General features: G+C 37.4%; 4 protein-coding genes across 9 annotated transcripts; all 4 read left to right on the top strand.

Annotated features, from left to right (window-relative positions):
- Positions 1-2,601: 2,601 nt before the first annotated feature.
- LOC121235324 (protein STICHEL-like 2) lies at positions 2,602-9,529 on the top strand. 4 transcript variants are annotated; one of them, XR_005934566.1, is made up of 10 exons: positions 2,604-2,961; positions 3,117-3,172; positions 3,600-5,216; positions 5,308-5,527; positions 6,512-6,697; positions 6,900-7,118; positions 7,791-8,538; positions 8,628-8,781; positions 8,976-9,033; positions 9,152-9,312. XR_005934566.1 is itself a non-coding variant. In XM_041131662.1 (9 exons), exons 3-9 carry the CDS (start codon positions 3,600-3,602, stop codon positions 9,224-9,226), a joined length of 3,123 nt encoding a protein of 1,040 aa, XP_040987596.1. In that variant the 5' UTR covers positions 2,604-2,961; positions 3,117-3,172; the 3' UTR covers positions 9,227-9,529. The 4 variants fall into 4 exon arrangements, 2 of the variants coding, with proteins under 2 accessions (XP_040987597.1, XP_040987596.1); XR_005934567.1 differs by lacking the exon at positions 8,628-8,781 and having other exon boundaries at positions 2,602-2,961; positions 7,791-8,566; XM_041131662.1 differs by lacking the exon at positions 8,628-8,781 and having other exon boundaries at positions 9,152-9,529.
- A 1,590-nt stretch (positions 9,530-11,119) lies between these two features.
- On the top strand, positions 11,120-13,921 carry LOC121235329 (adenosylhomocysteinase-like). The gene is made up of 2 exons (XM_041131678.1): positions 11,120-11,983; positions 12,994-13,921. Exons 1-2 carry the CDS (start codon positions 11,270-11,272, stop codon positions 13,738-13,740), a joined length of 1,461 nt encoding a protein of 486 aa, XP_040987612.1. The 5' UTR covers positions 11,120-11,269; the 3' UTR covers positions 13,741-13,921.
- Positions 13,922-15,280: 1,359 nt separating this feature from the next.
- Positions 15,281-19,398, top strand: LOC121234562 (pentatricopeptide repeat-containing protein At5g50280, chloroplastic). Its single transcript, XM_041130530.1, has 3 exons — positions 15,281-15,358; positions 15,547-16,514; positions 17,822-19,398. Exons 2-3 carry the CDS (start codon positions 15,649-15,651, stop codon positions 19,134-19,136), a joined length of 2,181 nt encoding a protein of 726 aa, XP_040986464.1. The 5' UTR covers positions 15,281-15,358; positions 15,547-15,648; the 3' UTR covers positions 19,137-19,398.
- A 1,017-nt stretch (positions 19,399-20,415) lies between these two features.
- On the top strand, positions 20,416-25,374 carry LOC121234263 (MA3 DOMAIN-CONTAINING TRANSLATION REGULATORY FACTOR 1-like). 3 transcript variants are annotated; one of them, XM_041130134.1, is made up of 4 exons: positions 20,416-20,723; positions 21,067-21,286; positions 22,804-22,898; positions 23,248-25,374. In XM_041130134.1, the coding sequence occupies exons 2-4, from the start codon at positions 21,067-21,069 to the stop codon at positions 25,039-25,041; spliced, it is 2,109 nt and encodes a 702-aa protein (XP_040986068.1). In that variant the 5' UTR covers positions 20,416-20,723; the 3' UTR covers positions 25,042-25,374. The 3 variants fall into 3 exon arrangements, with proteins under 3 accessions (XP_040986068.1, XP_040986067.1, XP_040986066.1); XM_041130133.1 differs by having other exon boundaries at positions 20,436-20,723; positions 20,918-21,286; XM_041130132.1 differs by having other exon boundaries at positions 20,437-20,723; positions 21,041-21,286.
- The last annotated feature ends 2,076 nt before the right edge of the window (positions 25,375-27,450 follow it).

Genomic DNA, 27,450 nt, shown 5'->3' with positions numbered 1-27,450 from the left:
CAAGGGTGTCAGGATTTTTCCTAGAGCTCTTGTTGTTACTCTTTTTCCTTTTTTTTTTTTCTTTTTTGCAGATGACATTTTATTATTTTGCCAGGCTACTCAATTCCAAAATGAAAATTTGAAATAGTTATTACAAGCTTATGGGATAGCTTTGGGGCAACAGATAAATATGGACAAATCTGAACTTCTAATTAGTCCTAACACAAAAGTTGAAGAAGTTGATGTAATTATGGCCATTTGGGATGTGCATTCTTTACAATCTCATGATCGATGTTTGGGTCTTCCCTTTTTCATTGGACGGTCAAAATGTAATACCTTCAAAGATTTAAAAGATAAGGTCTGGAACAAGTTACAAGGTTAGAAGGAGCAGTTGCTTTCATGGGTAGGAAGAGAAGTATTAATAAATGCGGTTGTGTAGGCTTTACTGACTTATATTGTGAGTTGTTTTTTATTACTGAAATCTTTTGCAAAGATTTAGAAAGATTGCTAAATTCTAGTGGGGACAACGTCAATTTGAAGATTCATTTGCTTAATTGGTCAAATATGTGTTCTCCAAAAATGAGAGGCGGTATGGGTTTTAAGAACCTTGAGCTGTTTAATTTGGTTTTGTTAGCGAAACAAGTTTGGTGGTTGATTCAAAATCTTAATTCCTTGTTGACTAGGATTTATAAAGCTAAGTACTTCCCTACCACAGGTTTTTTTTTTTTTTTTTCATTCACATTTGGGTAGTAAGCCCTAATATGTATGGAAGAGTATTTGTGCTGCTAAATCTCTTTTACGAGCTGTGGGTATTTGGAGGATAGGGAATGGTGTTGATGTTCGGATAACTCAAGATAAATGGCTCCCAATTTTCAGGTTGTCTAAGTCTCTTCCTCCTAATTATGTCATTCATGATGATACAAAAGTTAACATGCTTATGCTTCAGCCTAGTGGTTCTTGGGATGTGGAATTGATTCAATCTACATTCCCTCATATTGTATGGTCATGCACTAAAAATGCTTTATATTCAATAAAGTCTAGATGTTATCTTGCTGTGGCATTATTTGATTTTACTATTGGTGCGGGTAGTTCTGATCTTCAAGGTTCTTCATTCTTTTGGTGCCAATTCTAGAATTTAAATATTCCGAATAAAGTTAAGAATTTTGGGTGGCGAGCTTGTAAGGATAGTCTTTCTACAAAACTAAATTTATTGAAAAAGGGAGTTATTTTTAATGCGGTTTGTTCTCTTTGCTCGGTGAGAGGGGAAGATCGTTGTCATATTTTTTAGGGTTGCCTAGAAGTGAAGAAATTGCTAGCTATAAGTTGTCCTTTCGTGTTACCTTTTATGGAGATTGTGGATAATTATTCTGATTTGGTTGGAATTTTGATGCAATCTAACTTAATTTCAGTTTCATGTTTTATTACTGTCTCTTGGAGTGTTTGGAAATATAAGAATACGAAATTGTTTCAAAATTCTAATTTTACGTTGTATGAAGTGATTGATAATTGTTTGGTATTTGTTGATGGGTACACTACCATTAAATTGCATTAGTTGATTGTACGTAAGGATATCATCCTTTCTTGGATGGTGATTTGTTCAATTCTTCTGATTAAGGGGGTATGGGGGCTATTTTAAGGAATGATAAAGGGGATGTTTTATTTGCTTTATATTGGAAAGAATTTGGGTTGTTTGGCGTGGATGACATCGAGACTTTGGCTACTTTAAGGGTTTACAAATCATCTAGCATTTGGGTTTCCCTAAATTATTATTGGAGGGTGATTCTTTGTTTGTGATTGAAGTTATCAGCGCAAAGGAACCAAACTATTCTAGGTCGGGGAATATAATATTTGAGATCCAAATAATTCTTTCATTTTTTAAAGAATTTGATGTACTTCATGTTGAGCGACAAGGCAATGAAACATCTCATCTACTTGCGAGGCATGCTTGTCTGGTGGATGACACAGTTCAGTGGTGGTCTCAATGTCTAGATTTTATTTTAGTCTAGAGTCTTACTAAATGCTGATGTGTAATTACGTGGTTTTATTATTATAACTGTTGATATTATTCTTATGAATGAAATTGTTTCTTCTCAAAAAAAAAAAAAAAAAAAACTTGTATATGAGTTAAATCCTATAATATTTCTTATGGCCGTATAATTTTTTTTTTTTTATCAATAATTAATGGTCTATAGATAATATAAAATGCAATCCATATATCTAGGTTTTCAAACATTATATATAGTATTATTTTTGTGAATGTCCTGAATTTAAGAAATTCTTATTTTAAATACGGGTCAAGCCCTACTACTCAAAATGCCTTTAGTTTTGTGCCAAAAGCGATGTAAATTATTAGCATCTTTGATTGAAACGCATGAAGCAGTTTTTGGTCAAACAATAATAATTTTATTTCTGGGACCATCAAAGAATATTTAAATATTTCCATAAACAATGCCAGTGGCAGCGTTTCCTCCGTTTTCTCGGTAAACAAACGGAGAGCCCCAGAAACCGAGCCTAGCTGGCACATTACATCATCCGAATGTTCAACACGCGCCAACTGTGAGCGTGGGAGCAGCTCACCTGCCGAACTAGACGCGGGGCTTTTCCCCGTACAATCAAAACATAACGGAAACCGCCACACTTGAAATTACTAAAAAACCCTCCGCCTGGCTCTCTGGCCGAGACTGCACCAGACCCCTCTGCAACGACTCTGCAGCTATGGAACAAAGAATATCTGAACCAAACTGAAACTCTCTCTCTCTAACTGTGTACACGTCGGCCTGGCTCACGAGCAATGGCGTGCATTACACCCCCTAGCATTAATGACATTTGCTACTTTTCCACTTGGCCCTCCGTTACCGCTCTCTACCACTCCCAGTCTAGGATCCAGAAATTCAACCACCAACACCACTGTTTTAGGGTTAGGGTTTTTGTATCCCGCCTTCTACGCTACTGGTGCAGATTCCCTCATTCTCGAAGCGCTCGGTCCGTGTTTTCTCTAATGACTCTGTCTTGTCGTATTGTGTGTTTTTACTTGCATATTTTTATAGCGGAATATGTGAATCCTAGATTCTTTCTTACCCTTTCTCTGTCTCTCTACAAGCTGTACTTATATATGTTTTGGAACTCTGTTATGGCAATGGAGTGGGAATATTTCTTCTCTGTATAGTGGCCTTCTGTTTTTTGGTATCCAGAGGTAAGAGGAAGCGTGTATTTTTTTGAAATTTTTTATAATGTTTTTGTTTCATGAAAAGTGTGCTGCATTGCTTGTTTGTTTCCTAATTTGCTGGGTTTCTGTGCCCTTTCTTTTTCTTTTCTTTTCTTTTTTTAATCATTGTCGTTTTTTAAAAGGAACATATTGATTTGAACCATTAATGTGGTATCCCGCACCATTTGTTGAACTATTTAGGTTTCTCTGTGTTAGTGGTTCCTTATTGCTGGAAATATAGAGCTGGTAAGACGCTGCACCTATTTGGAATGATTGAGTGGTTTGCTGGGTGTCCCATTTGATTATTTCGTTAATATGTTTCTCTAGCTTCTGCTTCTTTGTAGGTATGTTGAGTGTGCAATTTGCAGTGTGCGTAGAACTTTATTTTGATTGGAGCATTTGATTTGTTTTGTAGATGACGGATGGGCGGCGGCATTCTGTGGACATTCCTATCTCAAGGACTCTTGTAGCACTGAGGAGAGTGAGGTCACTGAGGGATCCATCTACTAATTCTATGGGCAAATTATCTGCTTTGGTTGACACTGTGAACTGGGAAACTGATTCGAGTAATGGGATTTCTTTGCGGTTCAAGAATGATTTCCAAGAAGGTGGCTCCAATGGTGATGCTTGGAGATCAAAGAATTTAGGTTTATATGGACTTAGAGAGGATTATGTTGATGATTTTGACCTAAATTGTGGTGTGGAAAAACACAAGTTGAGCTCATGTAAGGACTTGGATTTGGTAGGAAAGAAAAGCCATCCTGGTAGGACCAAACAGGTTGAAGGGTTGGACTATTGTGCATCAACTCAGGGAGAGGCTTATGAAAGAAAACCATTGAGTGATAGCTATTGTGAAAATCTTGGGGGTGTTGGATTTGAATTGACATGCATCACACCCTCCAATAATCATTTGGAGGATGTTGATTCATGTAATGAGCTGACCATGGGACCAACACGAGCTGAGCAAATAGATCAAATTGTGTCTACAAGAAAATTGCGATACAAAAATCATGTGAAATCATCTGGGGCACTGGGTGATGTTCCGAGCTATGTAGGAAGTCCATGTGCATCAATAAATAATGCTGTTTCAGGCCATGGTGCACCATTTTCGGCAAATGAGGAAGAGGAGGATGTAGGTCACAGTCACCATGGGTGTGGTATAAGCTGCTGCTGGTCAAGGACTTCTAAATTTGGAGAGTCATATCTTCCTTCTGATACAGAAGAACGTCCCTTGGTATCTGGGGAAGTAGATGGCCCCACATTTTATAAGCATAGGAGCTTGAAACATATTAGTAATGAAATTACTCCATACTCAGAAACTCCTAGGTGTTTGAGTCAGAAATTCAGGCCAAAATCTTTTAGTGAATTGGTCGGACAAAATTTAGTGGCAAAGTCTCTGTTGGGTGCCATCTGTAAAGGAAGGATTGCGTCATTATATCTCTTCCATGGTCCCCGTGGTACAGGCAAGACCTCTGCTTCAAGGATATTTGCAGCAGCACTGAATTGCGTTTCAATTGAGGGGCATAGGCCATGTGGTTTGTGCCGAGAATGTGTTTTGTTCTTTTCTGGAAGGTGCAGGGATGTTAAGGAAGTGGATTCTGTGAGAATTAATCGGATGGAGAGAGTTAGATCCCTTATTAAGAATGCACGCATTCCTCCGGTTTCCTCGCAGTTCAAGGTTTTCATTGTTGATGAATGCCAATTGTTGCGGGGGGAAACATGGGCAACTGTTTTGAATAGCCTAGATAGCCTTTCTCGACACGTTGTCTTTGTAATGATCACTCCTGACCTGGATAAGGTGCCCCGAAGTGCAGTCTCACGGTCACAAAGATATCACTTTCCAACGATAAGAGAAGTGGACATTGCAAACAGATTGGAGAAAATTTGCACCCAAGAGGGACTTGACTTTGATCAGGCTGCTTTAGAATTTGTTGCCTCTAAATCCAATGGTTCGCTTAGGGATGCGGAGATGATGCTTGATCAGCTAAGTTTGCTCGGTAAAAAGATCACAATGACCTTGGCCCATGAGCTTGTGAGTCGTAGGCTATTGTTTCTCAGATAGAATTATAGAGTGCATCCTCTCATTCAACATTGTAATAGAATTTCCCTCTGTTGTTTTGCAGATTGGGATTGTTTCTGATGATGATTTGCTGGATTTGCTGGATTTGGCTTTGTCATCTGACACTTCAAACACTGTAATAAAGGCCAGGGAACTCATGAGATCAAGGATTGATCCTATGCAACTTATATCACAGCTAGCGAATCTCATTATGGACATTCTTGCGGGTAAATGTCATGAAGGTAGCTCTGAAGTCAGAAGAAAGTTCTCTATTATGCATACCTGTAAGTATCGTTATCATACTTTACAAGTTGCTGCATGAAACATGCTTGGCTATCTGGCAGATGGAGTGTATCAAAATATATGCACTAGAAGTAAGATGCTATGAAAACGTTTGTTTTTCATGGCATGATAACTCAGGGTCAGTATGATGATTCACTCTATGATTTTTAATCGGTCACTATGCTGTTTTGTCAATACTTTAGTTGATTTGTCATATTGTCAAATCATGGTAGTGACCGATTAAAAATCATAGAGTAAGTCATCATACCGACCCTGACCTGGTCATGTGACCTGGGTCCAGGCATTGAGGGCTCACTAAATTTAGTTGGGCGTTGCGTGTATTGGGCATTTCCTGCTAAGGATATTAAAGATAGGCCCTGCTGATGTACTTTTTACATCTTTGCTGGCAATTCTTGTCAGAGATAATGTTGTTTTCTAAGTTGCATCAAGGCTGACATTCTCGTCCTATATTTGACAAGTGCCAAAGAGAATTATTTGAGTTCTGATGTATGGTTAAACTATGTTAACAAATCCAAGAGCTAGCCCTATGTCTATTCTATTGCACACAGTATACTAATGAGTTAAACTTGACCTTCAAATATTGACTTAGTCACCCTCTTCTTGTAGAAGAAAATGTCTCCGTTGTCTTGTTTCATTTATTGCTCCAACATGTAGCGAAATTTCAAACTGTCAGGGGAAACTGCTTGTGAGGGCTTTATATATGTCACATTTTTTATGTCAGTGACTTATTTTTTATGGCAATGCATCATGGTGTTCCTTGCGGGTGACTGAATCACCAGTGACAATTTTCTTTTATGCTGCTAGTACACGCGCGCGTGTGTGTGCATGCTGATTGAAGGTGTTAGATTTTTTTCTCTATAACTCATAGTGGATGTATCATCTTTACGACCATCCTCTCTTGTGTTTTACCTATTACCATTTGCTTATAACCTTGCTCACCGAGTTGTTGTAATTTTGAGTCACAGCTGAAGTGGACACGCAGAAACTGAGTCATGCATTAAAGATACTTTCTGAAACAGAGAAGCAATTTAGGATGTCTAAGAATCAAACAACATGGCTCACTGTAGCTCTTCTACAGTTAAGCTCTGTGGAGTCTTCTTCTGTGAATGCCAATGACTCAAAGTTTTGTTTAAAAGATACACCGCACCAAGGTGAAGATCATCATGGTTTACTCTTTAATAAATTGTTTTTTCTCACTTCAGTTCCTCTGTAGGGATGAGGGGGACAGGTGGAGAAGTGGGTGAAATTTTGATCTCCACCTCCTATATACTTGGGCTATGCCTACTTTATCAATAAATTTTTTAATTTTAAAAAGAAAATTTAATCTCCGAGTTTCTTCTTGTTCGGATGCAGATGGTGGTTTTTGCAGTCTGTCTGCCGCAGGGGAAGGCTCAAAAAATCTTGAAACATGTTCGTTTGAGGGCTATAAACTGCATAAATTGGGAATACAGGAGGATTGTGAAGGAACATTGGAATCCATTTGGAAGAAAACTACAGACTTTTGCCAATCCAATTCGCTCAAGAACATTCTAAAGAATCGTGGGAAGCTGTCTTCTCTTCGTTTTAATCAAGGTAAAGCAGTCTGTTATATGAGTCTGTCTTATATCCATACGGAGCATTAGTTAGCATAATTAAGAACGAATAGTTGGTGTTTAAGTTGTCAATGGTGGCTTAGCTGCGAAATATTAAAATATTACTCACAAGAAGGGCTGTAAAAATTAAGGAGAAGGAAGCAAGAATTTCCTTGCTAGTGGCTGTTCTTACGATTTATCTATATGAGAAAGAATGTTGAGCAAAGTAACCGACTTCCAAGTAACACAATGCCAGCGAGCTCTAGCTCAAATGGCATCTCTCCAGTAAAATGGGATGGAGGATGTGGTGATATGTTTAAGATGCACAGGTGTAGTCATGAAACCTCGAGTGTTCTGTCCAAGATCTACCAATCATTTGTCATCATGATGAGGTGTATCCGTCTGGAGTATTAACATTGTGATGACTTGTCTGTGATAATTGGGTTCAACTAAATGGATGTTTCCAAGCAGTTCTTGGTTTGTCATCTCACCGCTTTTACATGGAAATAGATCTTTCTTGCAGGCTGAGCTATTACATGTAGATGCAAATTGTTCACTTCTTTGTACCAATAAAAAAATGCTCCATCTTTGTCATTAGTCTTATGCTTCTGGATACTTGATATGCGTTTTGCTTTGTCTTTTGAGTAATGGCTGAGTGATCATGCAATTTCAGGTCTTGCAGTAGCTGAATTGCAATTCCAGCATCCTGACTATGCATCTAAGGCCGAAAAGTCATGGAAACAGATTGCAAGTTCACTTCAGTCTATTCTTGGTTGTAATGTAGAAATTAGGATCAACATTGCACATTGTGTTTCTTATCCAAAGCACAGAAAGGTGAGGAAGCCATCTTTCAATTTGTTTAATTGTTCTCGTAGAATGCAGCAGAAGTCACATTCATCCACCGAGCGTGGAAGTGATTCAGACCTTTCTGAACACACATCCCAAAAAGCTATGATAAGAGATAGACCCAATTTAAATTCTACCTCGAGTGGGGATTCTCAAAAGCAACATAAATACCATGATAGAGTGGAGGTCATGAGCACCTTGAGAAATAATGATGGAAATGTGCTGAGCACTGGGACGGCCTTAACCCACAGGTCATTGGAGAATGATATGCCAAAGATGCCTATGTTAGGAGTCAAGTCTTCAACTGAAGAGGGAAGCAACCGTGGAAGTCAGGATTTATCTATTCACAAACCAGGGGATCAGCCAAACTGTTTCCCAAGAAAACTAAGGTTTCAAAAGAAATTGTGTTCCTCAGACGATTCTCAGACAATTCTTCCTGGTATCGAGAAAGGAAACAAGCTAGCATTTTCTATCCCTCAGACCTCATCTTTTGAAACTTATATATCTGCCCAGGGTCCTTATGTTTTCTGCAACAGCTCTAACAACCATGCTAGCAGCTCTAGAGATGACAATGGGTAAACGGTTTTGCTGCCTCTTTTTTCTGTCAGTACCATTGCTTCTTATGACCTACAAATTTACTAGTATATGATTATAAACAATGCAGAATTCCAAGTGCCATTGTTCTATCAGAGAACACTGAAAATTGGTGATCCATGCCCACTAAACTGAGTGAAAAGATGCACGTGGATTGAATTTACAGAGTAATTTGTTTATACATGCAAGAGAGATCCACGGCATTGAAATGGGCCTGGCCTGTGGTAAAAACTCATCAAACTAAACCTTTTCGGAGAGTATCTTGAAGAGTTGACAACATAGTGAAGCTGAGTGTATTATAGGGTCTTGTTTGTATCATAGTCTCATAGAGCCAGGGTTTTTACTGATCAATTCTCTTTTTCTTGTCACATGTTCTTTACATGTATTTTGATTGAAGATGTTATTGTCTGTGTGGCAGACTGAGGGAGAATGCGGATGTGCTATGTTGGAGAACACCGACATTTCTTCAAAAGAAGGTATAGCAAAACAGGGAATGACTTGGACTAAAAGAAAATTTTGAAGGAAAAAAAATCGAGTAGAGCAATACTAGTGTATCTTATAGTCCATGTCAGCTTAAATGTGTTGATGTTGCAGGAGTTGCATCCAAGGCATCCACGAGAAGGGTCCAACTTGGTCGGGTGGGTTCTTCCCCGTGCCTCCGCTAAGTAGTTCTGCTATATATAGGACCAGATGATCGCAGTAGTCTTTGATGGCTGCATTGGAGCTTCTTGGACATGAATATATTGCCCATTTTTTTCAAGTGTATGCTGCAAAATCTTCTTCTATATATTGTAAATGCCTCACTTCTGGAGCAGCAAGCAAAATATGTTTATAAAAAAATAACAGGAGATGGAATTGCACCCTATAATGTAAAGAAAGAAAAACCCAACAAAGGTAAGTAGGTTTTGATGGTGTTGGGGCCCCCAACACCACCACCACCACCACCACCACCTTACCATGTTGACACTGAAAGAAATGAGAGTGTGCCACCATCTTTAGTTATTTTGCTCTCTCTGATCCCAACAACCATGAATCTATAAAGTGACTTGAAAAGTTATCAATTCTTGCATGACCTCAAGGGATAATTACGACTATATTTCTTGTAGTGTGAATTTAAATTACCAAAGTTGTTATTCAACTTTTTGATTCCATAAAAACATATTTTTTTTTATTCATGTTACACAGAAAGAAGAAGCAACTGTAAGGATTATTTAAAAGAAAAAGTAAGCATTTTTATTTTAAATTTTATCATAATCAATCGTAATTGCATCTGTTAAACGAATCATTTTAAATGGTTTGCATTTAAATGTTTTGATACTTGAAAATTATTTTAAAATTTTTTGTTAAATCATAATGTGATTTGGGGATGATAATTTAGAAAAAAAAAAAAAGTAAAACTAATTAAGATTTCTAAATTATTATTATTTTCTTATTTATAGGAGAAGGTATAAATTAAGAGAATTGTTAGAGACATAAAGATTATATAAAAATAAGAGAAATTTTATTTGTAGTTTCTAAATGGAGATTGCATGTGTAAGTTCTTCATTAAATAGAAAAAAGTATCATTTTAATAAAAATATTATTATAATTTTAAAAAAATTTAAAGATAAAATTAACTAGATTTCGTTTGGTTCCTAAATCTATTTCAATTCATAATTATAATTTTTTCAAGTTCTAACACAAAATATAATAAACAATTCAACTTTCTCAAATTTTAAAATAATGAAAATATTAAAAAATAATATTTTAATAATATTTTATCATTTCAATTTAATTTAAATTAATTCAGTTCAACATTCAAATGCAGCCTAATAATAAACTTACGTAGTTAGAGCACTCCCAATGGCTTTTGTATTATACAAAAAATATAAATAATTTGAATAATTGTTCTAAAAAGTAACTCCATCCGATTATGTAAAATGAACTGTAAAATACATTTAGCTACAGTATCCCGTTACATATAGTGGGTACTGTTCATCCTGTAAAAGTTTTTTTATTGTTGATATTTCATTTACTCTCTCATTTTTATTTATTTTGATTTTTATCATATAAGTAAATTCTCTTTATTATTCATCATTTCAAACACATATATTTAATTTTCTTCTAAAAAATATCTTGGAATTATTTTTAAACCAATTTTTTTATATTTGATTTGATTTTTAATTTTTATTTAACTTATATATTTTTGTTTTACGTGTATAAGACTGAATTATTTTACATTGTATATAAAAATAAATTGTAAATATAAAAAAAATATATGTATATTGTAAATTTATTGATAGAAATGAAATATTTAAAAAGAATAAAAAAGAATATTTAAATGATATAAAAAATAAAAAAATAAACTAATAAATAATATATTATAAAAGTCAATATATAAAATAAAAAAAATAAATTTTAATAATATATTTTAAAAAATAAGATAAAAAATCTATTAGAAGTGCTCTTAGCATGTTAATTCACGTCAGTTTAAAATTAGGAATAAAGGTAAAATCGTTAATGTAACCGACACAAACGTATCACCACGTGCAAGGAACAGCCGACTCGGACTTGGAACTTGGACCTCCGGAAAAAGACACGAAATCTCTGACTATAGTTTGACTTTGTGTCTTCTGTCTATGACTGAAACCGATCAAAAACTTGCATTGTCCATGCTGTACTCTTCCAGTCTGTAACTGATCTCCACTCTTCTAGGCCTCCCTTTCCACCAAAATGGTCTTCGCAGTATCCAAAACCTCTTCCGGCCGCGAATACAAGGTGAGGGACATGTCTCAGGCAGACGTCGGTCGCCTGGAGATTGACCTTGCCGAGGTGGAGATGCCGGGGCTCGTGTCCTGCCGCTCCGAGTTCGGCCCGTCCCAACCCCTCTCAGGTGCCCGCATCACAGGGTCCCTGCACATGACCATCCAGACCGCCGTCCTCATCGAGACCCTCACAGCCCTCGGCGCCGAGGTCCGTTGGTGCTCCTGCAACATCTTCTCCACGCAGGACCATGCTGCTGCCGCCATCGCCCGCGACTCTGCCCCCGTTTTCGCTTGGAAGGGCGAGACCCTCGAGGAGTACTGGTGGTGCACTGAGAAGGCCCTCGACTGGGGCCCCGGCGGTGGCCCCGACCTTATCGTCGACGACGGTGGGGACGCGACTCTTTTGATCCACGAGGGCCTGAATGCCGAGGAGGAGTATGAGAGGAGTGGGAGGCTGCCGGACCCAACGTCGGCGGGCGAAAATGCCGAGTTTCGGATTGTGTTGGGGATACTCAGGGAAGGATTGTTGGCGGACCCCAAGAGGTATAGGATGATGAAGGAGAGGTTGGTCGGAGTCTCGGAGGAGACCACCACTGGGGTTAAGAGGCTGTACCAGATGCAAGCCAACGGGACCTTGTTGTTCCCTGCCGTTAATGTCAATGATTCTGTTTTCAAGAGCAAGGTATGTATGCGTTTGGGTCTGTTTTGGTAGTGATGATGGTGAGAGTTATAAATTTCTTTCTGCATTATTGAGCGCGAATGGATATTTGATACGAATCTTGTTATTTCTGCGTCTTGAAATCCGAGTTGACGTATTCAAAATGTTATTAGCTAAGAGTACTTGGACATGCCAATAACTGTTTCTGCTTCTAATGATATAACACGAAGGAGAAGACAATATCGTAGAGTTTCAGTTTATGCAGTTGCTCCTCTGGGTTTGACTCTGCCATTCTACTCATGACCCCATGTTATCCACGGATTCAGAAATTGATGGTCACTGGAATTTATTACCGTAGTGCTTCCTTCCTGCAATCGATTAAGTTATCGTGTAATGAACGTGGTGAGAAATACTTTCACGTGGCATATTTAAAGTGTGATCTAAAGAAAGTTGGACGTGTTCATTGAGATTTCTAGTGAAAGCGCATATGGTATGACAGGATTACCTCTCATGTTTTTTTATGATCCCATGTTTATAATAATACTGAATTATTATTTCTAGAAGGCCTGGTTTCAGATGGAATCCGAACCGTTAGGCACTGATTCTTCTCTAATGCTCTCTTTAATCAAAAAATACAGAGGATCCATTCTGAATATGTTACAAATAGTTAATTGGGACGACAGGTCCTGTGGCTGTCGCACCAAATGGAATAAGTGTCGGACTTACACATTAAGAAATGCAGAGGTCTGGAAAGTTGGCTTATGCTTCAGCTAAGCGTGAAGCTGTTTTCTACCTCTTTTAGTATAGTTGACTCTTGAATATGAAAAGCTATTCCTTTCTTTGACTGATAGTTTTCAATTGCACGAAACAGAATTTTTTCTGGAAAATATTTTATGGTGCCCTGAACTTGAAGCCTTGAAGGTTAACCTAATATAATTGGAGATGGACGACAAAATAGTTATGTTTGAGTTTTGGAAAGATGCTTCTTATCACCTTTTATCAGTTTATAATAATCTCTTATGATGTTAATGCAGTTCGATAACTTGTATGGTTGTCGCCATTCACTCCCTGATGGTCTCATGAGGGCTACTGATGTCATGATTGCTGGCAAGATTGCTGTTGTTTGTGGGTATGGAGATGTTGGCAAGGGTTGTGCTGCTGCTCTCAAGCAGGCTGGTGCTCGTGTGATTGTGACTGAAATTGATCCAATTTGTGCTCTTCAAGCCCTTATGGAAGGCATTCCAGTCCTAACCCTTGAAGATGTTGTCTCAGAAGCTGACATTTTTGTGACCACCACAGGGAACAAGGACATCATCATGGTTCACCACATGAAGAAGATGAAGAACAATGCAATTGTATGCAACATTGGCCATTTTGACAATGAGATTGATATGCATGGTCTGGAAACTTACCCTGGTATAAAGTGCATCACAATCAAGCCACAGACTGATCGCTGGCTCTTCCCGGAAACCAATCATGGTATCATTGTTCTTGCTGAAGGGCGGCTCATGAATTTGGGTTGTGCAACTGGGCATCCCAGCTTTGTTATGTCCTGCTCTTTCACAAACCAGGTGATTGCTCAGCTTGAACTGTGGAACGAGAGGGGAACTGGAAAGTATGAGAAGAAGGTATATGTGCTGCCCAAGCATTTGGATGAGAAGGTCGCAGCCCTTCATCTTGGAAAACTTGGGGCTAAGCTTACCAAGCTTACCCCTGCTCAAGCTGCATACAATAGTGTCCCTGTTGAAGGTCCTTACAAGCCCCCCCACTACAGATACTGAGAAAGAAAGCAGCCGGGAGTTGCTTATTTCTATTATTGATATGGTTTTGGTTGAAGTGGTAGCTTTGGGTGTCAAAGTTGTACAGAGTTTCGACAAATGAGTCATTCTAATGAGTGCGTCGTTTGTTTTGTGACTTTTGTCCATCCATGTTCCCTTGGCATCTGAAGGTATGGGCTGCTTAGTTGAGTTTCAATATTCGAGTTAAAGAAAAAATTATAAACATAAGCCTCACACTCCTGCACACCATTTAAAAATATATGATTTTATTATTTTATTCTTGAAATATGAAATATGTGAATAAAAAAATAAAATTACATATTTTTAAGTGGTATGCAAAGTGTGAGACTTTTATATAGTCCAATCCATATTCAAGATTCTCACTTCATGATTTCTGGTTTGTATGCGAAATACTCCTCACTTATCAGGCAGCAGCACCAGTGAAAAGTTTTATTTCATTTTTCTGGTGCGTCAAAATCCGACCATCGGGCTATAAAGCACCATTCATTCAAGACAAATTTTGCCGCGAGTAGACCCAACAAAATGCTATAAAAAATAAGAAAATTTGATTATTAAATACAATCACATAAAACAAGATAATGATGAGATTTTTTTTTTATCTTATTATTTTTAATTATATATGCCATGATTTTTCATTTAAATAGGGTAAAGGGATTTAAGTATGCCAAATCAAATGATAAATACAAGTTACTTTTACAACATTTTATACAATAATATTTTAAAAGGAGGGGTATTTTTATAAAATATATTATAAAAATAATATTATTTTACAAAAATACTCTTATTGTATAACATGTTTTGTGAAATATGTTGTGAATAATATTATGTGGGTATCATTATTCGCCCGATCAAATGACAAACACACATATTGCCCAGTTCCGATTTTGGATTTTAGAACATCAATTCAAACCTAACCTGACCGGAACATATATATTATTTTTAATTTTTTATATTTTATATATAATACTTTTGATATTATATTATATGTTAAATTACTAATTAATATAACATAACATTTTAAAATCTTATTATTCATATCTATTAATCTTATAACATAAAATTAATATAATATTAGATTATGATATAACATAAATTAAGTTTATAATTTTTAATATAATATTTGAACTTTATATAGCATATAAATTTTAATTTTATAACATAAAATTAATATAATATAAAATGAGATATATGTGTCAATCACTTACTAAATTTTTATTTGATCTTTTTTATCTATAAAAGTGAAATAATAAGACTAAAAATTTTAATTTCAATAATAAATCAACCTGATATTTATTATAAAAAAATTATAAAAATGTCCAAAATTGAATAGGACCCATTACATCCCTCTAAAAATAGGAAAAATCTAATTATAAGCGATTCCGTGTACTAATACACATAATCATTTAATATAATTGATCAGAAAGTAAATTTTATTAAAAATAATATTAATTTAAATTTATAATATAAAGGCAATATTAATACGTAGATTGATATGCAAATTTGTTTATAGATAACTAAACTCCCAAAAATATAATAATTATCGCACTCGCAATAGTAGTCTCGCATCGGCCAGATGCGAGCTGCTTATTTCCATGTTTAGACTTCGTTTCGATACTTAACTCATTTCAATTCATTTCAACTCATCATTACAATTTTTTTAAATTTCAATACAAAATATAATAAACAATTCAACTTTTTCAAATTTCAAAATAATAATAATATTAAAAAATAATATTCTAATAATATTTTATCATTTCAACTCAACTCAACATACAAACCCAACCATACTGAACGGGCTTATGATTATCCTCGGGAGAATGAAGGAAACAAGGAACTCTTTTGTAATGGCGAAAGCTTGGTACTGAAGTGGCTGGAAACCTATCCAAAACCATGTCTTTCACACGCCAACACCCCACTCATCCATTTCCTTTCATTCACTCCCACCATCCGTACCACCACTCTCCTAAACCTTTCATTTCACTGCTCTGCAAAACCCCAAAGCGCTTCTCTCTGTTTGCAACTCCACCCACTTCCGCCACCTCTCACTCCTCAGACCTCATTTTTCTCCCTTTTCTCCAAGATGAAAAATTACAGCAAGAAGAAGATGACGTAGAATCACCAGATGATGTAGAAGAAGAAGAAGAAGAGGAGGAGGAGGAGGAGGAGGAGGACCCAGAAGACCCAATGATGAGGTTCTTCAAGTCTCGCACTGCAGATTCAATTAAAGACCCTCAGCCCGAAGGTAAACTTTCCCTCCAAAAGAATCGCCGATCTTCTTGGCACCTTTCCGTCGGAATCGAATCAGTAGAGGAACCCGAAATCGAATTCGATGCTGAAAAAACTGTCATTGAAGAAAAAGAACAAATAGATTCTGCGAGCTCGGGTTCGAGCGTATTGCCCGAGGGCGTTGTGGGTGAGATTTTTCAAATTGCGAGGGACTTACCGGAGAATACGACTATGGGAGAGGTATTGGGGGGTTTTGAAGAAAGGGTTGGTGAGAAAGAGTGTGTGGAGGTGTTGGGTCTAATGGGTGAGGAAGGTCTTCTAAGGGGCTGCTTGTATTTCTATGAATGGATGAGTTTGCAGGAACCATCGCTTGTTTCGCCTCGGGCATGTTCCATTTTGTTTCCGCTGATGGGGAGAGCTGGGATGGGCGATGAGCTGATGGTCTTGTTTAGGAACTTACCATCTAAGAAGGAATTCAGGGATGTTCATGTTTATAATGCAGCAATTTCAGGGCTTTTGTGCAGTCGAAGGTATGGGATTCTTGGTACTCCGCTGTAGTTTACTACCTGCGGTTATTATTTTTGGTCAATGCGGTACGTTATTCACCGGTGTATACTTATCAGTTGGTTTGCTTATCAAGAATATATTGTAGTCAACAAACTCACTTGGGTTAAGTCAAACATTACTTCTAGGTTTTCAGTGCAGCAAGTAATATCCTCCGATTTTGGCTCAAATTACATACCAACAAGGAGTAAAGGATTAATCTTTTCTGACATTATACAGTTCCGCCTGATATCGCTTTTTGGTGAATCGGTGACAAAGATGTAATTTTGTAAGAATACCAAGTTTCAACTAGTTCATGCTTGGTTCCATTGGTACCGCTGTGCATGCAACACAATATCGGGGCTTTTTTCTGACACTAGTGATGACAGTTCTTTTACTAGTTTAAAATGCTGAATATTTTTGTGCCTTTTGTATTGAAATGTCATTTGTTAGGGGATAAAATAATTCAAATGGTTCTTTTCGTCTTAGGTTGTGTGTATTTGATCTGCTTGACCAACTTCTTTACTTGATTTGATTGGAGGGATTTTGTGTTTGGGAAAAGAAGCTTGGAGATGGTACAATCCTAACCTTGATACACTACTTCAGTGATTGCAAAAAATGCATAATTTTTCTTTCTTGTTTTATTTTCCAGGAGAGACGGATCAGTTTCCTTTCCCAGTTTATATATTTGAGTTTTTCAATAATAAGACTCAATATGCATGTTATTTGGCAGTGTTGACTCATTTCTACTCCTGGTTAGGTGTTGGTGATGAAAAAGGCACTCAAGCAATTTTCCCTTCCAGTTACTTGGTTGCATTTTCCTTTTCTTTTGGGGGGGTTGGAGGGGGAAGAATGTGTTTGTATCTAGTAATTAAGAATACTAGGTGGCATTGATACACTAGTTACAATAAGAGTTGCATAAATAAGCCATTCATTTTCATGCAGAATAAGGCACCTCTTCAGTGTTGCTTTTGGGATAATTTAGATATCAAGATTTATTCAAGATGATTATGTAGTTGCTTATGGTAGCATCTTAACATCAAAACAACTCAAAAAGAAAAGGTCTTATATAGAGGAACGTGCACGTTGCCAATGGTGATCTGGAGTTGAGAATCTAGCATTTGCCTCTTCTGTTTTTTCAACAAGGCTCATTCATTCAGATGCTCTACATGAGTTTAACATCTATTTTATATTTCAAATTAGGAAGACTTATAAAAACATATAGAAGACAGTGTTTGCAAATTGTGTTGCAGTTTTGCAGAGCTCATTATTGAAATGTGCCTACTTATCTCAGGTACGATGATGCTTGGAAGGTGTATGAGACAATGGAAACAAATAATGTGCATCCGGATGATGTGACAGGTTCTATTATGATAACGATCATGAGAAAAAGTGGCCGTAGTGCAAAAGATGCGTGGGAGTTCTTTGAGAGATTGAACAGAAAAGGGGTCAAATGGAGTATAGAGGTTTTAGGAGCTCTAGTTAAATCATTCTGTGATGAGGGCCTAAAGAAACAAGCCCTTATCATCCAAGCTGAAATGGAGAGGAAAGGGATTTCCCCAAATACCATAGTGTATAACACATTAATTGATGCTTTTGGTAAATCCAATCAAATTGAAGAAGCTGAAGGTCTTTTTGCTGAGATGAAAGTGAAAGGGCTAAAACCCACATCTGTCACATATAACACTCTAATGAATGCATACAGCAGAAGAATGCAGCCTGAGATCATCGAGAAACTCCTGATTGAAATGCAGGATACGGGCTTGAAGCCAAATGCCAAATCATATACATGCCTCATTAGTGCATATGGGAGGCAGAAGAAGATGAGTGACATGGCTGCAGATGCATTTTTGAGGATGAAGAAAGTTGGCATAAAACCTACTTCACATTCTTATACAGCTCTTATCCATGCTTATTCGATCAGTGGCTGGCATCAGAAAGCTTATACTGCATTTGAAAACATGCAAAGGGAAGGGACAAAACCCTCAATAGAAACATATACGGCTTTGCTGGATGCATTTAGGCGTGCTGGTGACACCCAGACATTGATGAAAATATGGAAGTTGATGAACAGTGAGAAAGTTGAAGGGACTCGAGTGACATTCAACATTCTTCTTGATGGATTTGCCAAGCAAGGTCACTACATTGAGGCAAGGGATGTCGTATCTGAATTTGGAAAGATAGGATTGCAGCCAACCGTTATGACATATAACATGTTGATGAATGCATATGCACGGGGAGGACAACACTCAAAGTTGCCGCAACTGTTGAATGAGATGGCAGCTCTGAATCTAAAACCTGATTCTATCACATATTCAACCATGATCTATGCTTATGTCCGTGTTCGTGATTTCAGGAAGGCATTTTTTTATCACAAAAAGATGGTAAAGAGTAGACAAGTTCCAGATGCCAGATCCTATCAGAAGCTTAGGGCAATTTTGGATGTAAAAGCCGCAACAAAGAACAGGAAAGACAAGAGTGCTATACTTGGTATAATTAATAGCCAAATGGGTTTGTTGAAAGCTAAGAAGAAGAGAAAGAAAGATGAATTCTGGAAGACCAAGAAAAGACATGTAAGAACTCATAACTCTGATCATGGTGGACAGTGATGAGGCTATCTATGGAGCTCGGTGGTACTGCTTGTAAGATCAGCCCATTGGCCATGTGTATGGTTGATCGATCTTTCACATTTTCGTCCAATGGCTCCTCCAGAACTTCTTTCATGTCAAGACCCTGCCTCAGTTGCTGCAAAAGAGGAGAAGCTTAGTCAGGCCATCTTTTTATTATTAAAGCCTTCGCAGAGTAGTTCTCATCCTTGAATTGGATTCCCTAAGAGCACGATCTAGAGAGAGAGAGGGAGAGAGGGAGAGAGACATGGAGTTAGTTCTATAGTATTCATTGAGTATTTAATGTTGTCCAAGTAATTCATTCGGACAACTATAAATATTGTGGGATCTATGTCATGTCTCCATTTCTTTCCTACTTTAGACCCCTTGGAGTTCTGTTGAGACTTCTAGAGATCTCTATCAATTATCCTTTTAGTCGATGTGTCTAATGTCCAAACGATGAACTGGTTAATTTTCTCAGTTCAGGCCTTAATATGTACAGAGAGGGAGGGAGGTAAAAGTAAAACCCTGTAGATTTATATTCTAGACATCATAAACCAATAATACTTATAATAAGAGAAATGTTTAGTCAGATTCTATAAAAATAAATTTATAAATTGACGTGACTTGTTATAATAAGTTAAATTATAAAATTACTTTTATTGTAATGTAAATCTAACGTATCATATGAAGTTATGACATTTTATGAATTTATTTTTATGAGATCTTTTTATGACTGTAGTATTTCTCTTTTAATAATAACAATTTAAAAAAATTAAATTATTTTTTTTATTATTGTAAAAACAGTTATTTTTGGTGATATATAATGATTATTTTTTTAATCATTATATATATTTTTACTGGGCAATCATTGTATATTTGATCTTTCTGGTTACGATTTGTACAGAGATTTTATTTTATTTTATTTTTTAAGAAATATCCAATTTTTCTGATTAATGCTATCATGGCCTACCTGAGAAAAAAACAAAAGACTCCCGCAAATGAGTCCCAAATTCATCCAAATTGTAATGACTACTTCACCCAGCTCAGATAGATATTAATGACTACTTGAACAATAAAACAAAGATCGGGGCAGATCCGTAAATTCATCTCTGAGCCGAAAACCCTAAATGGGATGGCCGTGAGGCAGCCGGGTGGAGCCCAAAGACGGGGCCGTAAACCACCGCGACATCCTTTAGCGACAATGCCACGTGGACACCCTAACCGATAATACCCTCTCTACTGGTGACGTGTACTCTTAACCGTCGCCTCCATATAAATAGATCTACCGTCCCGATCCCTTCTTTTCTCCTTCATTCTCATCCATCTCTCTCTTTTGCTCGTTCTGTTTCTTTCTAACAGATTGAGACTTGAGCAAAAAACGCATCTTCCCGCTGCAGAATCTTTCCGGACCTCTTTGATCTAGTGTCCTGGATCTTCTTCTTCTCCTTCTTTCGGCTTCGTTTTTCTTGAGTGTGATTGGGGAGATCCGGTAGCTTCTCCTGTCTTGGCTCGAGATCCGGGCCAAGTACAGAAGAATCGGATTCGGTTTCTGGATTCAATATTTTCTTACTTCGCGAAGATCGACAGGTTATCTTTTTGTTCTTTCTTGCTGTATGTGTTTTATTGTTGAGGGTGTAATATTCTGTTTTGGATTTTGAGAAAAAAAAAATTGAGAACAGAATGGAATAAAGTATCGAATCTTAGATTTACTCGTTGTTTGGAACTTGAGGAAACAGTAACTTGTGCTTTATTTTTGAGTGAGACGACTCTTTGGATTTCAGGACGTGTTTTTCCCCCCATTATTATTGCGCTCAAAGCTTGTATTGCATCTACAGTTAGGTTCTGCTTAATGCTTCACTTTGCTAGCACTGATTGTGAAGATATCTTTTTTCCCCTTTCTTCAGTTTGTGTATAGCATTTTTTAGTGTAGATGGCGTCGAACGAGGGATTTCTGACGGATCAACAGAGGGAAGTGTTGAAGATAGCGAGCAAAAATGTTGAGAGTTTGTCATCTTCTCCAAAATCCCCCACATCATTACTTTCCGAACACATTGTAAAAGCTCCTGCTGGTGGCAAGGCCCAAACTTCTGGTATTGCTGTGAGGCATGTGCGTCGGTCGCACTCGGGGAAGCTTGTGCGGGTGAAGAAGGGTGAGTACGCATTCACTTTGATGCTGTTCATAATTTTATCTTATATAGCTTTGAGCAAATGGGCTTGATTTGTGGGATAAGTTATTTTTAGCATAGCTGGTGGACTATTTTCTTGACTGAGCTAGGAGATAACGAGTTATACCGTTTATTTTCAAATCAAGTAAAACTGTTCCAAATGGCTCAACAGTATATTAAGATAAATTCAAAGGTTGATGACATTATGCACGCCTAAAAACATGACAATTATAGTGGAATACATGGATAGGTTTATCTTTGCGTTGATGATGTCTGGTTCATTGGTCGGTATCTCTTACCTCAATGAGACAGTAGTTTTCTTGCTTATTTATATATTTGATCACTAATTAATGTTCTCATTGTTAAGGAGAATTTCTTCAAATACCTAGTTTTTGGCCTGGTATCGACTGCCATCTTTATTTTGTTTTTGATAGGTTGCTGTCTTTATTTTGTTAATGCCTGTCTAGATGTTTTACTTAGCTTTGTTCTGTTTTTTGTATTTCGGAAAGATTATGTTTTAAAGCGTTCCTTTTATTAAATATTCATCTTGGCATACTTTCTCTGTACGGAGTAGTGCCTTAGATTGATTAATGGTTTTTACATTCATCTGTTCCCTGTATGTAAGGGACTTGTTTGGCTGTGTTTTTTTTTTCCTTCTAAATATTCTGTAAAAACTGTTTTATATCTTAAATAGTGTATTTGTTCTGTTTTTCTTTTCATTAGTTGTTTCCAAATTAGGTTGTAAGAATAACTGTTTTCATATGCTAAGATGTCATCTCCTACTGAGAAGAACATTTATAACTCGTACTTCCTGTGTACTGAATCCATTGCAAGGGTCATAATCTCAACTGTTATCATTTTCATCTCTCAGTTCTCGATTTACCTTCTTATATAGGGTTTCCTTTTCTGGACTCTGATACATAATTACCAGAGTTTAGGGTTCGCCTCATACTTGTTTCCCTTTTCATTGTGTCTGCAGTTCTATTACTGATATCGGATCACTATGCCCCCCTCCCTCCCAACCGGAAAAAAGGCTACCTATCTTCTTGATAAGTAAAAGAAGAAGACTATTTATGAAGTCTTGTTGCAAGAATCTCTTCTACCCCCCCCCCCCCCCCCCCCCCCAACACAACAAAAAAAAAAAGATTTACTTTTTTTTATAAGTAAAAATATTATATATATATCAATAGGAGTAGCCTAGTACACTGTATGTATACAAGAAAACACCTAGCCCATACTAGAGAGCTCCTAATGACCGAAAAAGCCCGTGAAAAACTACCCAAAATGCTTGCCTAGTTAACTCATATTTTTTTCTTGTTGCCATCGGTATATGATGGTGCTAGTTATCATATTATTCACTTATGTTGCCATCGGTATATGATGGTGCTAGTTATCATATTATTCACTTATGTTGCCATCGGTATATGATGGTGCTAGTTATTTCTCAATGCATCTTTTCTTGTAGAATAATTAGCTTCTCTTTTCTTCCACTAATGTTACAGATGGTGCTGGTGGCAAGGGCACATGGGGAAAACTCCTCGACACTGATGGTGAATCCCATCTTGATCGGAATGACCCAAATTACGACAGTGGCGAGGTATAGTTGGAGAGAGAGAGAGTTGAATATAAGGAGAAGACATTGGTGGATATTGAGGGGTTTTTTTTTTTTTTTTTTAAATCTTAGTGGATTTTGTTCTCATTTTGGTTGCTCTATCTCTAGTTTTCAGGACTTCTTATGTCTTTTCATTCTCTTATTAGGTGTTCTCATGTATACACAATGTGTACTTGAGCAATACCTCTTTTCTTTATTAGGGTTTTTAACTAATTAATAAAGATTTCCACTTGTGGTAGCATAATATTACTCCTGTACTGGAATGAGGTTTTTCAGCATCAGTAATTTTTTTTGTTATTGTGTATGTTGCTCCTCTTATGTTCGCTTTCAACAGGAACCATATCAGCTTGTGGGATCAACTGTCTCAGACCCTTTAGATGAATACAAGAAAGCTGTTGTCTCCATAATAGAGGAATACTTCAGCACTGGAGATGTGGATTTGGCAGCATCTGACCTCAGAGAACTAGGCTCAAGTGAATATCATCCATACTTTATTAAGAGGCTTGTTTCCTTGGCTATGGACAGACATGATAAGGAGAAGGAGATGGCTTCTGTTCTTCTCTCAGCTTTGTATGCTGATGTTATTAGTCCTGACCAGATACAGGATGGATTTTTTATTCTTCTTGAATCTGCTGATGACCTTGCAGTGGACATACTGGATGCAGTAGAAATCCTCGCCTTGTTCCTAGCTCGTGCTGTGGTCGATGACATTGTTCCTCCAGCTTTCCTCACCCGGGCAAAGAAGGGACTGCCTGAATCTTCTAAGGGAGTTCAGGTTATCCAAATTGCTGATAAGAGCTATCTCTCAGCCCCACACCATGCTGAACTTGTGGAGAAGAGGTGGGGTGGTAGCACTCATGTCACTGTTGAGGAAGTGAAGAAAAAGATTGCCGACTTGTTGAGGGAATATGTGGAGAGTGGAGACACTATCGAGGCCTGTAGGTTCATTAGGGAGTTAGGAGTTGCATTCTTCCATCATGAGGTTGTGAAGAGGGCTTTGGTACTTGCCATGGAGATTAGAACGGCAGAACCGCTAATATTGAAGCTATTAAAGGAAGCATCTGAGGAAGGCCTGATCAGTTCTAGTCAAATGGTAAAGGGTTTCACTCGGCTTGCAGAGAGCCTCGATGACCTTGCTCTTGACATTCCATCAGCAAAATCTCTGTTCCAGTCGCTTGTCCCAAAGGCGATCTCTGAAGGATGGCTTGATGCTTCATTCGTGAAGTCCCCAGCAGAAGATGGGGAGGTACCAGATGATGCAAAGGTCAGGCGTTTTAAGGAAGAGGCTGTGACTATAATTCATGAATATTTTCTCTCAGATGACATTCCTGAACTCATCCAGAGCCTTGTAGATCTTGGGGCACCTGAGTATAACCCAATTTTTTTAAAGAAGCTGATCTCCCTCGCCATGGATAGGAAGAACAGAGAAAAAGAAATGGCGTCTGTTCTACTGGCCTCTCTTCATATTGAGATTTTCTCAAGCGAAGATATAGCTAATGGTTTTGTTATGCTTCTAGAATCTGCTGAAGATACAGCACTGGACATTCTGGATGCTTCAAATGAGATCGCCCTTTTTCTTGCTAGGGCTGTGATTGATGATGTCTTGGTTCCACATAATTTAGAAGAAATGAGCAGCAAGTTGCCACTGGATTCCAGTGGGAGTGAGACCGTGCGGATGGCCAGAGCACTCCTTTCTGCCCGTCATGCCGGTGAGAGGATATTGAGGTGTTGGGGAGGAGGAAGTGGTTGGGCTGTGGAGGATGCAAAGGACAAGATCTTAAAGCTTTTAGAGGAGTATGAAAGCGGGGGCGATGTTGCCGAAGCCTGCCAATGTATTCGTGATCTTGGCATGCCTTTCTTTAACCATGAGGTGGTGAAGAAGGCGTTGGTAATGGCTATGGAGAAGAAGAATGACAGAATGCTGGATCTGCTGCAGGAATGTTTTACTGAAGGGCTGATTACTATCAACCAGATGACAAAAGGCTTTACCCGGATCAAGGATGGACTCGACGATCTGGCCCTTGACATTCCAAATGCAAGGGAAAAATTCAGCTTTTATGTCGAGCACGCGCAGAAGAAGGGGTGGCTCTTACCTTCCTTCGGTTCACCATCTATGGAGCTTCGCTAACTCGGGCTGCAGCTTTTTGAGAAAAGCATATTTATTTTCATTTGTTTTTCTCATGTATGTTGTTGCCCGTTGCCAGATTTCACTGTTGAAATGAAATGCTTGTGCTTTTAAGGTGGGGTTATAGATAGTGGAATGTTTGGGTTCCGTCTGATGTTTTCTCCAGCTGATGTATAAAGTTGGTTTTTTCTTTCGTTTGGTTTAATTATCGGCAGCTTCTTAGGTCTTCTTTAGGGGTTCCACATGATGTTGCTATTGCATGCAATGTGATGGTTAGGATTATATCTTTATGTTCCTTGAAAGCTTTTACATCGTATCAGACCAAAATTTGCTCCAGACTGAGATGAAAGAAAAATTTTCCCTCCCCGGCTTGTGCTAATGTATACTTGTTGTTGTTCTTTTTAGATTACTATCAAGCGAATACTTTGCAATTCAGCAGGCTAAGCAGTTCAATGGTAATATACCAAAAGCTTTTAGATCCAAAAGCTTTGATCACCATTTTTATTTTATTTTTGTTAATCTGTTTTTCTGCCTTTTAAAAGTTAACATGGTCAGACGCTTTAAGAATCAAACATGAAGGAGCTAACCTCCAAACTTCCAAATCTTTAGGACCTCTCTTGTGTCCTCACGACGAAGGAATAGATGATCGATGGATTTCTCATTCTTTTTACACATGCAATACCAATCGACCACGATGACATTCCATGTCCTCGGGTTTCCTAATTGGTTCTCTTTTTGTCAGATGAGATTTGACAAGTAGCGAACAAGTGGTCTTGTGCTATACTTGCTTGAAGTGTTTAGACAAAGGTGCTCAAGGCTCATTGCTAAACTCATAAAATCTTTTCATCTTGGTGGCCTAAATGTAATATCGTATGGCTTTTTATTTGCACACCCCTACTTGAAGTGGCAAAAACCTCATAGTTTTCTACTTGTACATGTCTCTCAACTCAGTTTTTAATAAGAGCTTGCCAGCGCCTTTTAACTTGTGGATTTCAATTAGCTTAAGCTTTTTCCTCTAGCTTTTGTTCTATAGGCGGCGGAATTGGAGCCCAATTGTATGTCTACTCGATATGCTATTGAAGACACCGAATAGCAGAAAGGTCTCAAGATCCCAGTGAACAGCTTTTTTGGGCTGTAAATGAAATGGCTTCAATTTTAAAAATGGAGGTCCTGTTCTGCTTGATCTTCCCTTGGCAGGCATTTGCTACTAAACAGAATGAGGTGTTGGAGGTAGAAGATTGTGCTGTTAACGGATTAAAGCAGGTAATTTTCAGGCTTTCCAGAACAGCTTTTAGGCAAAAGAGCTGCACTGTATGCAGCTGGGTGACTTAATGTGATGGTTATAGTTTCACAGAATATCAAATCCGTTTCCCTAGCTAGTAGTGGCATGTTTTCTGCACGAAAAATACTTTAGTCATAAAAAAAATCTCATAAAAGTAAATTTATAAACTGACAAAGTTTAATGTGATACGTTAAATTATGAAGTCATTTTTATTATAAAGTAAATCTAACGTATTATAGAAAGTCATGTCAGTTTGTATATTTACTTTTATAGAATAACTCTGTGGCCGTAACACTTCTCTCCTTGCAACTCGTACTCTTTTATGAGTTCTGAAATTTAGAGAGCAATAATTCATGTCATCTATTTCAGTAATTATGCATTGATGATAACTAATATAAGTCAACTAATTGATGTAAATGATGAGTTAAAACCAAGTATATGGGATTCTTTGTTATATGCATCAATACTGACGCTTTGGTTCTATTTCTTCAAGCCCATAGCTGATTGATTCTTTAAAGAAAGCTGTGCTTAAAAAACCTCTGCCATTTCACCCACTACAGACGTGAAAACCTCCTTGCATATATGCACAAAACACACTAGGGTCATTTTGTCTATCGCTCGATGACACTTGAAGCTTCATGAAAGTTACATGTGAATAGTTGGTAGTCATGTAATGAACATGTTGAGTGACTACCAACCATCGCACGTTTATATTTGTGCACTAAAAAAAATTTATTTGCAAGCGTGTTTATTGACATACCAAATACATTACTGATGAGAAAAGAAGTCAGCCACATCAATTAACATTAAATAAAAAAATAATAAAAAATGTCTTTGTTTTGATTTTTTTAATAAGAGAAATGCTATATATCAACCATTATTCAATCCTATACCCCACATCTATTGCTTTTTCTTAGAGTTTGGAGGTGTTTTTTATAGAGTGTGGAGTGGTAAATAGTAGCTGATAAAAAGAAATTTTCTTTTTAATAATTGTAATGAATCACATTATAATAAGCCATAATTACGGATTAAAATTTTTTTTTTTAAAAAAAAAAAAAAGGAAAAAAGGTCTTGTACACAAAACACACATTTTAATCCTAAATGGGTTGGGCTTGGGCTTGTTACAACTT

This window comes from Juglans microcarpa x Juglans regia, chromosome 6D (genome assembly GCF_004785595.1).
Source record: "Juglans microcarpa x Juglans regia isolate MS1-56 chromosome 6D, Jm3101_v1.0, whole genome shotgun sequence".
Lineage (NCBI taxonomy): Eukaryota > Viridiplantae > Streptophyta > Magnoliopsida > Fagales > Juglandaceae > Juglans > Juglans microcarpa x Juglans regia.
This window is presented reverse-complemented; position numbering and strand designations above follow the sequence as displayed.